Genomic DNA, 14143 nt, shown 5'->3' with positions numbered 1-14143 from the left:
CAACTTTTTTTATGATTTTGTTGTTACTTTTATTTCTCTTTTACTCTAATTTTTTGGTGGAGCAAATATACAAACATATTTTGAACATAAATTTTGTTGTGCACGGACATTTTCAAAAATAGATTAACTCCTTTTTAACATGTCAAGATCTTTTTATAAACATGAGACCAACATTATTTCTCATATATGATTTTGTTTACCCGCTTATATGATTTTTTTTAGGTATAGAAGCATTTTTATCATTATCTGGTCTTAATTATTTTATTTAAATATATTAAATTAGAAACATTTTTTGGAACAAACAAAACATTATTGGGTCATGCATATGGTGTGGCGCTCCAAGCTAGAGTGCTCCTAGTTGGCGCCTTAGGGGGTGTTCCTTTACATGGACTTTTTGCTATAGGGACTAGAAAAAATCTCTTTTAGTCTCATGTGAAAGAAACAGGAGGGACTTTTAGGAACTAAAAAAGCGTATTTGAGACTAAGGAAAGAAGTCTCTATGGAAGGGTCTTTTTGGGACTTTTGGACACTTTTTCCAACAGTGTCCCTACTTTTAGCATGTCATTTAATAACTTCTATTGCATTACTAGGGGTAACATGGTCTTTTTGCATGTCATTTAATGATCTCTAGTCCCTGTTTAGTCACTGAAAAAAACGGATAAGGACTAAAGACTTTTTAGTTGGGACTAAAAAAAGTTTTAAGACTTTTTAAAAAAACAGTGCGTTATATGCCAGTTGTAGACGCTCTGCCTGATCTCGGGGCAGGCCCCATAAAAGAGGTGAGGAGTTCGCTCCGGTTCTAAGTTGACCTGTCTCGTTGACGAGTGGACAGTTGAATTCCAAAAAAGTTCAGGAAAATTGAAAAACAAAATCATGAGTTTAAAAAATTCGTATATTAAAAAAATAGAAAAATGAAAGGGTTCACAAAATTTAAAAAAGTTTGGAATTTTGTTTGTAAAACATCACAAATTTGGAATGTTTCATAAATTTTGAAAAAGATCACAAATTTGAAAAAAACATGAATTTTAATATAAAACAATTTAAATTAACTTTATAAATTTCGAAAAAGGTTTGTGAATTTTAGAAAAGTTCAAAATCTAAACAACTTATGTGTTTGAACAAAAAAGGAAAAAGTAAATAATCGCACAAAACTGGAAAGAAATGGTGCAGAAAACTAAAATGAAAAAGAGAAACAAAATATTTGCCCTGAAGCTTCCAGAATCTTCTCAAGACCAGGACAGACTTCTCGCATAAAATGTTAGATGGGCCGACCCATTGTGATCAGCTTCACTTGCCACGTACCATTAATAGTTGTAAGTAGCGCTGAACGAGATCAACTGGTTAACGCCTCCTAGTAAGTATTCCCACGCACCAACTTGACATGTTTTTAGTCGCCGTCACATGTCGCCTTCTAAGTGTTTCTTCTGGATTTTGGTTTATTTATTTTTTAGATGCGTTTTTGGCTTTTTAGATTGATTTTTTTAATTTTTTTTATGTTTTCATTTTTCATCAGTCTTTCTTAGTTTTCCGACAAAAAATGCATGAAAACAACATTTTCTGTTTTGTTGCAAGAGCCACGATTTTGCTTCGCGAGAGACACGACCGTGTCTTTCGGAAACAAAAAAAAATTATTTTTTTGCTTTTTTTGCGAGAGGCACAGTTTTTGCTTCCGCGAGAGGCATAGTATTGCCTTCGCGAGAGGCACAGCCGTGCCTCTTGAAAAGGAAAAAAAATGTTTTTCTGTTTTTTTTCACGCGAGGCACGGGTATGTCTCCACGAGAGACACAATTTTATCTTTGTGAGAGGGAGGAAAACGTGTTTTTTTTACGAGAGGCACGGTTTCACCTTCGTGAGAGGCACACCTCTTGAAAAGGAAAAAAATGAAGAAATATGCGCTTTCTGTTTTTTACCTATCACGAGAGTCGCGGTTCCTTTGCTCCGGTTCTTTCGCGAAAAAAAATTCTTCAAAATCTATTAATATTAAATATAGTTTTGAAGATCTCGACGTAAAAAATCCAACGGTGAAAATGGTTTGAGTTTTGGACGAACGATTTAGGAGAGATAAAACGTGTTGAAAATATGAATCTAAGAAAAATAGAAAAACCTTCAGATGGCAATGAATGACACGTATGCAGTGACTCGCAACTAAAAAATGGAAATGGCTTTTGAAAGATATACTCCTCAATTAGTGATTTCACGCTGAAGGTACTTGTGCATGGCATAGCCGTAGGAAGCAATCTGCTAGGTCAGAGAATATAAGTGGCGCTGAAGGTGTCAAATAGGCCCGTACTTGGCCCGACTACGCCTAAAAAAAAAACACTTCCCGACCCGAGTGGTAAAAAGAAAAGAAAAAAACTTCCCTTCCCGAGCCGAGTACGAGGACCCCAATCCAAATCGCCTCTTTCCCTTCTTCTTCCCCGTCCCATCTTCTCCTCCCCCTCGTACGCGGAAACCCCGCCACGCCTCCACCCACCGCCGGGGTCCAGCCTTCCTCTTCCGCCGCCGTGACGCTCGAGGTAAGCGACCGTGACGCTACTCCGCCTCCCCCGTTTTCCTCTCGCGTATTCACATGATCCGTGACCCCCTCGCCTTCGGCGTTCGCGTGCTCCCGTGCGCTCGTGTACGTTTGGTTTGCCCGTCTCACGGTCGTAGTGTTCGTGCGCCTAGCGGCACCTTCCACTTTTTCTTATGCTCGGTTAGGGTTCGTTAGGATGTTCTGCCCTGCGCTGTGGTTCACCCCCTGGTACCTGATCGTACAAATCGCCGCGGAGATGGGGAAAGGCGTGGTCGGCCTCTACCCTTATCTGAGCCCAACACACTGTTTCTTACCGCCAATTCCGACACCCTTCCTGGCCAGCGGCGTTTTCGCATGTGATTTGTGACGGAGTTCCCGGAGAAGGTTCATTCTGTTGTATGGGAGGGACGGGAGAATCATTGTAGCTGTGTGTCCTGTAGCTTTAATCGTTCCGACGCAGAATTTTATCCATTTAACCTGTGGTTTTCCATAAGTTGGTTTGAGCATGAGCAAGCTAGTGCATGTTTAGTTGTGAATTCCGTATTAAATGATTGGCATTTGGCATTATATACTCATAATAGGATTATTTGAGACGTGAGATTGTGGGAATCACGCTAAGGCTGCGCTTGGAAGTGGTGTAATCTAATACAGACGTATTTATTTTGCACTTCTATGTTACCGGCCATGAGCAGATTTTCAGCGGGAAACAAAACGATGGGCAGAGATCTGTATTTTTACAGGGATATCTGAGACGAAAACGGTAATCCAAACAAGGCCTAAATATTTCCTCCAGGTGGTTATTAATATTAAACCACAAGGGAGCATCGTACACATATGCTTTTATTTACCATCTGCAGAAGAGGAATTGTCTTGTTCAAGATTATCTGATGAAATTGAAGCTGTCAGAATAGATTGACAACCTTGATGTATTTCCACTTTACTTCTTATTTGAATATGTTTCCACTTGTACGATTGAACTATGGTGAATACAAGAACATGGATTGGTTTATTGCTCCTACTTCATTTACTGTTCCGTACTTGTTTTTTGCTTCTGATGGATAAAACCCATCTTCGTGTATTCAAGAAATATCTCATGCTCGCTGTAAATCTACAGGTTTGCCCCTGGTGAATTCGGCGATTCAAGCAAAAGAAAACCATGAGCTACTTCCAAGCTACAACTTGCAAGCCTCATACTGGGCTCATTGTGGACAGACCCATAACGGGTCTTGGGAAGACCTGCAGATTACTACCTGTCCCCCAGTATTCCATACGGTCACATCCTCTCGGATTTCGCAAGCTTGATAAGCATATCTACCCACGACTTGTTCTTGTTGCTGCTAGCCACACAAGGCTTACTCCTGTATGTGCCTCAAGTGGAAAAGGGAACCCTGAGCTTGACAATGATGTAAGCATATTCCATGTCTCTATGCTTGATTATGCATGACGGGAGTATGTGCCTGAACCCATAAAATAGTCATGAATGCTATTGTTCTTTTTAACGAACTAACATGTCTGTCATTATTTGTTTCAACCTTGCTCCACCTTCTCCCAAAACATGATCATGGCATGCTCCTGGAACTAAGATATTTAACTCGTGTGATCTGGGTTGGTCGAAAGGCTATTTTTCCTTGTGTCTGATATTTCTCTGTTGACAAAAAAAATGATGATTGCTTTTTTTATCAGAATAGAGCATATGTGAGACCATCAAGTTATTGAAACAGGCACAGTTTTGTATTCATACTCAATATTCTGGGTTTCTAATTAGGTGCATGGTCTGGCTTGGTCATAGAAGTAAAAGTTAGCTGCATGGAGCAAAAATAGGGTTCTATTTTCTCAATTTATGATGCACTGGATGATTTGTGCTGGAAAGGTGCACGTACATACATTTGATTTGGTTTCTATTAGGAGTGTGGTAGGACAGTCTGCTTAACTTGTTTGTTGCCTTGTTACAGCCCTTTATGGATCATTTGAAGAAGGCTATGGCTGATGCAAAAAAGCCACGACCCATACAAGATGTGTTGAAAGAGAAATTTAGCAAGCTGAGAGAACAAGCATCTGGTGGAGGTGGAGGGAATGGAAACAGGCGTGGAGGCAATGGTGGTTCCGGTGGCCCAGAAGATGAATCATTCAAGGAATCATTGGATGAAGTAGTCCAAGTTATCTTAGCAACTGTTGCTTTTATACTTGTGGTAACTATCACTGCTTTCTTGTTGTGTTTATCCTTTCTTTCAGAATGCTATTTCTTTCCATCTACTGCTCCTGATTTGTAAACTGTAGTGTAGCTCCACTTTCTAGTTATGTTATAATGATTGATGGCTATTCAGCAAATAATTAGGTCACACTTTTGGAAATTTCTTGTTATATAGTTAGTTTTTAGTAGAATAACCATGCCATCTAGCATTTTCCTTGTAATTAGAGCCAGCCTTGGACCATTTGTACCAAAATAGTTTTCTCTGAGTATGTTTTAGTCATCAAGTGCTGTATGTTGACGGATACTCCCTCCGTCCCATAGTGTAAGACATTAAATGGCACTACACTAGTGTCAAAAAACGTCGTGCATTATAGGACAGAGGTAGTAGTTTATTGCTGGTCGCTGTTTGGTTCAGGTTGTATTGAAAGATTTTAGTTCATTGCCAGTTGTCTGCTTGGTTCAGGTTGAAACATTTTGGTTCATTGCTGGTCGTTTGCTTGGTTCGGTTTGTATTGAAAGGTTTAAATCATTGCTGGTCGCTGTTTGGTTCGGGTTGTATTGAAAGATTTTAGTTCTTTGCCAGTCGTCTGGTTGGTTCAGGTTGGAATATTTTGGTTCATTGCCGGTCGCTTGCTTGGTTAAGGTTGTATTGAAATGTTTAGTTCATTGCTGGTCGCTGTTTGGTTCTGCTTGTATTGAAAGATTTTAGTTTATTGCTTGTTGCTTACTTGGTCCGGGTTATAGTGAAAGATTGTGTGGTAGTTAAGTAGTGCATACCATGTGCTTATGAAGTAATTTTCTTCCCTATGAATAGGTTGCATCCTCCACATGCAATATGGGAATAACAAGTGATTTATATACCTGTACAAAATCTCAGTTGTGTATTTGTGCTTAGTTTGATCCTTAACATTAAGCACTCATGACTTTAATCTAAATCACTTATATTTTGTGTAATGGTTGCAGTACATCCATATTATCAGAGGGGAGGAGCTGTACCGCCTTGCGAGGGACTACACTAGATATCTGGTTACCGGTAAGCGAACTGCCCGGCTGAAGCGCTCCATGCAACAATGGCGCAGTTTCTCAGAGAAATTCACACAAAACGAGGGCTCTCAGGAAGAGCGGTATGAAAGGCCAACCACTTCGGAACCAATGTGGTGGCAACAGCCTCAAAAGTTTGTTCATCTTATGGAGGAGCTTTGCAGAGGGAATTGGCGTCCACATGCACAGAAGTCTTAGTTCTGGCGTTCCACTGTCCTTTTTTGACACTTGAAAGAATATGATGGGTGTGTAGGTGAGATGGGTACCGGTTGCTTGGCTGGCGTAAAGGTTTTACATGGATGGAGTTTCTTGATGGGGCAGATGGTGTTGTTCTTTGTTCTTTAGCGTGTATTTTTGTCTCTGGTTTGTTAAGTATTTTAATGTGGGCATAAGTAAGTTGTTGGAAATTTTGTAGTGGAAGGGACCGAATATTCCTTATTTATGATGGTTAGCCTGCTTATCAGATGTAGGTGATGGCTGGTTGCCTATTTTGCGATAGATTGGAACTGTAAAAGCCATATGAGAAAACCAATGTGGCTAAATTGAAGATTGCTTTAAGCACTTGCCCTTGGATGTCATGGCCATCCTTTGCATTGGTTTACAATCCTCTAATACAAGAAAAGAACATGGAAGAATAGTACCACTGTGCAATGAATATCATGAGCCAATGTTTCATGACCAGTTAATAAGTTTCCGCCGTCGTGCATTCTATCTGTTTCATGACCAGTTAATAAGTTTCCGCCGTCGTGCATTCTATCTGTTTCTTGCGCTCTTGCTGCTGTCAACTACTCCATTTGTTTTTAAATATAAACTTTTTAAAAGATTTTAATATGAACTACATACTGATGTATATATTTTAGCGTGTAAATTCACTTATTTTGATCCATGTGTAGTCTTTATTGAAATACCTAAAAACGCTTATATTTATGAATGGTGGTACTCCCTCCGTCACGGTTTAGAAGGCGTGCATGAAAATTCTCTAGAACCTAAGTGGTTATTGATTGGCTGTGAAATGAGTTAAAAAATATTAATCACACTACGCATGCATATACTCCCTCCGTCAGAGTTTATAAGGCGTGCACGTGTACCTAGGTCATCAATTTGACTTATATAAAATATATTGTTTAACATAAAAAATATATCATTAAAAAATATAACATCTAAAATTTCTAATGATATATTTTTTGTAATATATGTCTCTCATTAAGTTGGTCAAATTGACGACCTAGATACACGTGCCGGACTTATAAACTGAAACGGAGGGAGTAGAAGTAGTATAATGGAATACTAATTAGTTGTCGGAGTAAGGGGGTGTTTGTTTCCAGGGACTTTTTGGTGTAGGGACTAAAAAAAGTCTATTTTAGTCCCATGTGAAACAAACAGGAGGGATTTTTAGGGACTAAAAGGGGGTATTTTTGTGACTAAAGGAAGAAGTCCCTATGGAAGGGTCTTTTTGGGACTTTTTTGGCACTTTTTTGGCACTTTTTTCAACACTACCCCTACTTTTAACATGTCATTTAATAACTTCTAGTATATTACTAGGGGTAACATGATCTTTTTGCATGTCATTTTATGACCTCTAGTCCTTGTTTAGTCCATGGAAACAAACAGGTAGGGACTAGGAACTTTTTAGTTGGGACTAAAAAAGTCTTGAAACTTCTGAAACAAACAGGGCCTAAATGCAATGCGCCTTAAACATTGTCTATTGTGAAAATGCACGTAAATTTAACTATGCCTTCTAAATCATGACGGAGGTAGTAGTATAATTGCCTTAAAAGAATAGGGATGCGATGCTGTCAACAATGATAATGAGTGGCAATGCGATCGTTCCCTGAAACCTCAGGGGTTAAGTTGACGTCTATGTCCCCTTCCCCCGGGCGCTGGCGGTTGTTTGGACGAATCATATCTTTCCACATGTCTTTTTTCTTGGGCTACTTAATCATACCATGCACTCATATTTCATCCTGATGAAGCATTTGGCCCGTAAGGCCCTAACACACCAACTTTTTTGGTTCCGTGGTGTTTTTCAGGGCTCTAACGGCTGGGGATGCTCTTAATGAATAACATTTTTCAGGGCTCTAACGGCTGGGGATGCTCTTAATGAATAACCAACGCACACATCTTAAAATATCATATCTAATGGTTATAAAGATGAATGAGACATAACTAAAACTCAGTTAGATCAGTTCTAGCAAAACCGATACAAAAATACTTGCATCTCACGAACAAAGTAAAATACCTCCACTGTTTTCTGTGATATAGTTACACAAACTACCTGTGCGTTCAACGCCAAAAGTAAAATAAAATTCTAAGGTCATTCTGGTGCAATACTCTGACTCGAATCTCACATATTACAGTGCAACTGGAAACCGTCATTTCACATTCACAAGATGGCCAAAAAAAAAATTCAAAACGAAGGAACTATTTGTCACTACGAATTTCACTCGGCAGCGAAAAATGCCAAAATAAGCCAGTGGATCAGCTGTCATCAGCGGAAGAGCCTTCCCCAGCCTTTTTCTCCTTCTGCTTCTCCCTGCGCTTCTTATTTCTCAATGCAGTTTTGCTCATCTCCCCTCTGTTTCATTTCCAAGGTTGGTGAGTTATGCATAGAGCCAAAAGTGGCATAAGATAAAAACAAGAAAATGCAGGTCGTGATGAAGAAACTGACCCGGTAGGAGCAAGGCCACCAAAAAGCTGTGATTGAACAAAAAAAAATGCGGAAAGTCAGTATATGATATAAGAGAAACAAGAGCTGCTTTCTCACCCACTTGAACTACAAACAGAGTGTGCTGCAGGTAGTACAACCTACTCCCTCCGTCCAGAATTACTTGTCGCACAAATGTATAAAAATGGATGCATCTAGAACTAAAATACATTTAGATACATCCATCCATTCCTATGACAAGTATGTCCCGACGGAGGGAGTACAAAATAATAGTAATTAAGTGTTTGGTTCCAGATTGGTAACGCAAACGTAATTGGATTACACCTTAACGTAAATGGTATGGGCAAAGATCATATTTTGTTTGGCTACTTATGTTGTAACATTAATGAATACCAGAGTTTGGTATGTATCAGCCAATGGCGACGTAACCACCGGCTGGAAGCATGGTGTCCAGGTACAAGCCGAGAAGGAACGGACACAGGGGACATCGGCATAGCTTCCCTACCGCGCATGGGGAGTAAGGAAGGAGGCCACATCGTTCATGTCTTGGGGAAGATGTCAAATTGTACAGAACAAAGGACCTGAGAGCGAGGCCAACAGCTTGCGGCAGCAACGGCGGCTGCAAAGACAGCGACTGGCTGCGGCAGCGTCTGCAGTGACGGAGGGACGACGGCTGGTGGCGGTGGCACCGCGGCAGTGACGCTTTAACAAGAGTAAATCGCAGAGGAGATAGCGATGGGGGAGACGGCTGTAGCGACTTTTCATTAGGACGATTTCGACCGGTAACAAATTTGTACTGGGCTGGGATCTAACACCGTGTTATGGGATTACAGAGCAACCAAAACAAACAAGATCTGACAGTATCCGTTAATGCTGTAATCAGGTTACAATACAAAATCACAAACCAGCAAACAATATTGTTTCAGTGAAATGTTGTAGAATGCGTAATGTAATTGCACGTGCTGGTATTCTAACCTGCGGGTGCAGGCAGCAATGGTACTCTTTCTAGTATATTAAAAATACCCGGCACGAATAAACAAACAAATGCCAAAATGTCGACTTGTTTCTCTAGTAATAAATGATTTGGTTGTTTGACCACAACACTATGCACATGCAGTGTGCTGCATTGCATGACTTCAGGAGCAACCAGAAATAACTCAGTTCGAGAGGATGGTGAAACAGTTCAGGTTTTATTAACTTGACACCTATTTACTTACTGGTACACTTAGCAAGTTCGCTCTGAAGAATGGATTAATCCTAGGATGCCAATCATGATTATTCATACTCCCTCTATCCATATATATAGGGCCTAATGCGTTTTTCGAGGCTAACTTTGACCATATGTTAGAGCAATAATATATGACATGCAAGTTACACAAAGCATATCTTCAAATTCGTACGTGAAAAGAGCTTTCAATGATATAATTTTCACATTATACATTTCATATACTATTAATCTTATCAATAGTCAAAGGCAATCTCGAAAAATGCATTAGGTCCTATATATATGGATGGAGGGAGTATGATTTTTTGGCATCACGTTTTTCCTTTTCTTTCGACATTCTAGTCCACACATCAAAGATCCCAATTCTTATGAGGACGTCTGCAAAGTGTGCTCAGATAGCACCGTACCCTTCAGTATGTATAAAGTGGCAAGCAAGAAAAAGAAATCAATATTTGATTCCTCAAAAAATATCAATGTTTGATCAGCACAGGGTCAGTGATGGGTATAACAGATGTGATTTGTTCTATAGTTTGTGACTGCAAGTCCAGCATTTGAGGATAACTAGAATCTGATGTATCTTTAATATTTACCTTATCTTGAAGCGCTGCAGTGTGCTTTGATTGAGGTGGACGGTATGCTCCTGCAGGTTTTGTCGCTACATTTACAGGAGCCTTGCTTGATGTTTGTGCCGATTTAGAACCTTGTCCTGAAACTAGACAAGTCAATAGGAGAAAACAGTTTGTCCAGACTTGCTAGCATGGAGCATAAGATAATACTGGAACCTTGCTTCTTTGTTTCTTCAATTTTTATGCTATTCAAAGATATCGTGAGGTCAGCAATGTCACCAAATCTTTCAGGAGATTCTGGTTTCCAGTCAACCTGCACAATTCAAAAGGAATAATCATGAACGCAATGTGAGGGCTTGCATATTTATTTCTTCGACGTGTTATTAATTGTTTAGGACAACAAGGACTACAGATTACAGAGATGTGGTTACGCTGTCGACATACCTGATACAGTTTTTCAAAATCCTTCTTAAACTGCAGAGATCCAGTGTAGTCAAATATTTTTATTCTGCACCAGGAAATATGAAGATAATCATGCAAGGATCGTAAACCATTTCCACTAGCATGCTAAAGTTGTAGGAAATGTACCGATTATCTATTTGAAGCCTTGGAGCTGTTGTAGCAGTCATAAAATGGCGACCATCAGGGGACCATTCACTTATGACAGACCATTCAGCCTTTGCTTTCTGTATCAACTTCTTTTCTGTATAATCCCAGAAAGCCTGGACGAAAAATACCCTGTGAGCTATGCGGCAACCACTTGAAGAAATATTAAAAGATGTCCTTTTCTGCTTTATAGTTTGTCATAGGTTCTCTTAAACCAGACAAGACTTTCCCAGTCAAAATGTTTACTCATTCTAACAGTTAAGGCTATTGCCTAGTACAAATTTTAGTGGAATAACATTACCATATCACCAGGCAAATTACCAAATCCAGCTATAACAATAACTGGTGGAGGAACTTGGGTCAAGGAAATCACCAAGCTAAACATGCTTTTCTTTTCTTACACGAAAGCAATCAATGACAGAACATTAATAATTTGTTAGATCCATATTGCTATGCTAATAGCGAAACTATAACAAAAGGGCGTGCATGTATATCTAAACCCACTCAAACCAAAGAACACAGCACGACTGGCTGATCAAATCACTGGAAGGATACATCGCCCTTTAGGGTTCCATCTTATCGTATTATAAGGGCCTTCACCAAGCTCATGAAGAGGATTGCACTTTTTGTTGAATATTGTTGCTTTGGCCGGCATAACTGAGATTCAGTCAAGGAACACTTGTGCAGAAAACAGCATGACATTAGATCTGAAATATTATGGTTCATGTAAGAAATATGGCCCTGTTTGGAACCACCCAGATTATATAATCTGGTTTTTATAATCTATTATGTTTCCAAACAGGACAGTTTATATTGTACTCCCTCCGTTCCTAAATATAAGTCTTTCTAGAGATTCTACTAGAGGACTACATACGAATGTATGTAGACATACTTTAGGAGTGTATATTCACTCATTTTGCTTCGTATTTAGTCATCTAGCGAAATCTTTTAAAAGACTTATATTTAGGAACGGAGGGAGTAGATTTTTAAAACTAGATGACCAGATTATTAAAAACTCATAATCTACTCTACCCCAGCTAAAATCAGATTATGGATTACTAATGACCTATTACCCTTGTAAACTTGAAGATAATTACCTACTGCCACCGCCACCATCTTATTTTTATACAGGACAGACATGTCATTGTACAATTAAAACCTGAATTACAGTTTATATAATCTGACCTCCAAACATACACACCTGGATTATTTTTATAAACCAGATTATATAATCTATCTTCATAATCCAGATTATTATAATCTATTGTGGTTCCAAACAGGGCCTATGTAAGGATACATCCATACACCACAGCAAACTCTGAACCTGAAGAAGACCACTGAACATCATGCACTGGCCCCTCCTTTTCTGCAAATTGCTGATAGAATTAGTGTGCAGACTTTAAAAAGTAGTCTCGTAAAGAATTTAAAAAATTAAGAACTTACTGAGAGGAACAATTCCTTCAAAGGCCCTATCAGTTGTCAAGTAGTGCAACTTGGTTTCACCGTAGTAACTCTGGTTGGTTTTGTCCACATCAGCTTGGGAAACAATAAGAAGTCCAGTAGACCCCTTGTTCCAGTGAAACTGAACAGTTGAACAGCGAAAAAAGCTCCTGCGGGCAACAACTTGGTTTTGTGCATCCTTGTCACAAGAAAAGATCTGAACACTGGCTGGAACACCCTATTTACAAGAAAAAAGGAAGGAGAAAGATAAGAAAACAATTGAGTTTGTGAAATTAACTCACTGTAGAAACACTGGGAAAGTCAAAAGCAAGTAAGTCATACCTTTGCCTCTGGGACAAATCCAGCAACATGAGATCCTGGAGCACTTGCTAGCTGCATTGCAGCTATGCCTGGTAATCTTACCTTGTACGCAATCCCTTTAGTGAAATCATTTGTGTCAAAGAACTGCATCTCGTTAGTCGCCATCCGACAAGCGACTGACTCATCCGCAGAAAATTGAACCATTGGCCTGTGAATTTAATCAACATTTCATGTGCCAGTAAGCTTCATGCATCTCATTACCCATTCCAAAGTATGGGTAGATGAAATTAGCAGTCCTAGGTGCACAGATCGTTTAGATTATGTAGCATCCTAGCAACAAGAGTTGCCCAAATTTTGAAGCATCCAAGGCCTTCCTAGTTGGAAGCATTACCCCTACGCTGTGAACCAAAATTTGTGGAACTACACTACGTATGGATGCATAGAAATGCCACTTTTAGAAGTTAAACCTATAGCACCACAAATCTAGGATAGTCAAACCTACTCAGTAGTGATTTCAAACATTACGAAGGCCCAAGGGTGATAGGAGATATTTCTATGTATATGCAGCTTTGGAACATTCATATACGTCTATTGTATTTTTATCAATGAAATGTTTGCGATGAACTACAGGATGCAATAGCAGATGCACTGGATAAGCGCATATTAAAAGTTGTACAGGTATAATTAAGCATCCAAGTTCATGAATCGTAATTTAAGCACCAAAGTTCTAGTAGCACGAACCAATTCGCCTTGGACAAGTTCTTCTGGTAGTGCTGGTAGAGCGCAGCGGCGCTGTCAACGTGCCAGACCGTGACATTCTTGACCTGCGGCGAAGACGACTTCTGGAAGGTCTGCAGGTACGAGCCAGTGGGCGAGAGCGCCGCGGCGGTGAGGCCTGGGAGGTCGAAGGACCTGATGACGGAGAGCGAGCTGCAGTCGTAGACGGTGGCCGAGGCCTGTGCCACCGTCACGAGGAGGCGGGAGCCGTCGGTGGAGAAGGACGTGGCGCTGCACGCCGTCTTGGGCAGCCTCTGCGGCGGGCTGGAACCAGGCGGGTAGGGAGGGCCGGGCCACACCGTGAAGCCGTCGGGCTCGCGCACTGCGGTTGGCCCCAGTCGCACGTTACGTCAGACGGGCGTAAGATTAGGGGAAAGCACCGTGAGGGGAGGAGGCGGCGTACCTAGGATGGCCAGGGATGGCTGCTGCGATGCCATGGCCGAGTGCGCGAGAAGGTCGCGGCGACCGGCGGAGAGATCGGAAGCGGAGCTGCGGTGGAGGCGGCGGCGCGGCGAGGGGACTTTGCTGGATGCGGGTGGTGCCTATGTCATTCCTTCCTCACTGACACATGGGGGTCATTAGTTTGTGGGCCTTAGTCTTTTTAGGGAATTGTCGGCCTTAGTTTTTCTTTAGGGAATTGCGGGCCTTAGTTCGAAGGTACAGAAAGGGAAGAAAAACGTGAGCGGGCTAATAAACTTATAACGCTTCATTACTGGGAAATGACCCGGCCCATTCTGGCGCGAGCGCTTTTTTCTCTCTTCGTTTTCTCTCCACAAAAAAACCATGTTTTTAAGGA

At 40.6% G+C, this 14143-nt stretch overlaps 2 protein-coding genes across 2 annotated transcripts; one reads left to right on the top strand and one right to left on the bottom strand.

Annotated features, from left to right (window-relative positions):
* Positions 1-2365: 2365 nt before the first annotated feature.
* LOC123403155 lies at positions 2366-6320 on the top strand. Its single transcript, XM_045097117.1, has 4 exons — positions 2366-2516; positions 3630-3920; positions 4468-4704; positions 5670-6320. Exons 2-4 carry the CDS (start codon positions 3672-3674, stop codon positions 5943-5945), a joined length of 762 nt encoding a protein of 253 aa, XP_044953052.1. The 5' UTR covers positions 2366-2516; positions 3630-3671; the 3' UTR covers positions 5946-6320.
* Positions 6321-7966: 1646 nt separating this feature from the next.
* Positions 7967-13912, bottom strand: LOC123401582 (eukaryotic translation initiation factor 2A). The gene is made up of 13 exons (XM_045095411.1): positions 13751-13912; positions 13312-13669; positions 12592-12778; positions 12253-12487; positions 12107-12175; positions 11365-11466; positions 11111-11151; positions 10792-10925; positions 10648-10711; positions 10420-10516; positions 10228-10343; positions 8416-8441; positions 7967-8322 (listed from the first exon to the last, which is right to left on the bottom strand). Exons 1-13 carry the CDS (start codon positions 13782-13784, stop codon positions 8226-8228), a joined length of 1560 nt encoding a protein of 519 aa, XP_044951346.1. The 5' UTR covers positions 13785-13912; the 3' UTR covers positions 7967-8225.
* Between the last annotated feature and the right edge of the window lie 231 nt (positions 13913-14143).

Source organism: Hordeum vulgare, chromosome 6H, assembly GCF_904849725.1.
Source record: "Hordeum vulgare subsp. vulgare chromosome 6H, MorexV3_pseudomolecules_assembly, whole genome shotgun sequence".
Classification (NCBI taxonomy): domain Eukaryota; kingdom Viridiplantae; phylum Streptophyta; class Magnoliopsida; order Poales; family Poaceae; genus Hordeum; species Hordeum vulgare.
This window is presented reverse-complemented; position numbering and strand designations above follow the sequence as displayed.

Bases quoted from the DNA above. Each gene is read 5' to 3' on its own strand.
- LOC123401582 (XM_045095411.1), bottom strand. From the start codon at position 13,784: ATGGCATCGCAGCAGCCATCCCTGGCCATCCTAG. The intron at 12,176-12,252 runs GTAAGTTCTTAA...AGCAATTTGCAG, and splicing joins TGAAGGAATTGTTCCTCTCA to AAAAGGAGGGGCCAGTGCAT. The intron at 10,517-10,647 runs GTATGTCGACAG...TGAATTGTGCAG, and splicing joins ATTTTGAAAAACTGTATCAG to GTTGACTGGAAACCAGAATC.
- LOC123403155 (XM_045097117.1), top strand. From the start codon at position 3,672: ATGAGCTACTTCCAAGCTACAACTTGCAAGCCTCATACTGGGCTCATT. The intron at 3,921-4,467 runs GTAAGCATATTC...GCCTTGTTACAG, and splicing joins ACCCTGAGCTTGACAATGAT to CCCTTTATGGATCATTTGAA. The intron at 4,705-5,669 runs GTAACTATCACT...TAATGGTTGCAG, and splicing joins CTGTTGCTTTTATACTTGTG to TACATCCATATTATCAGAGG.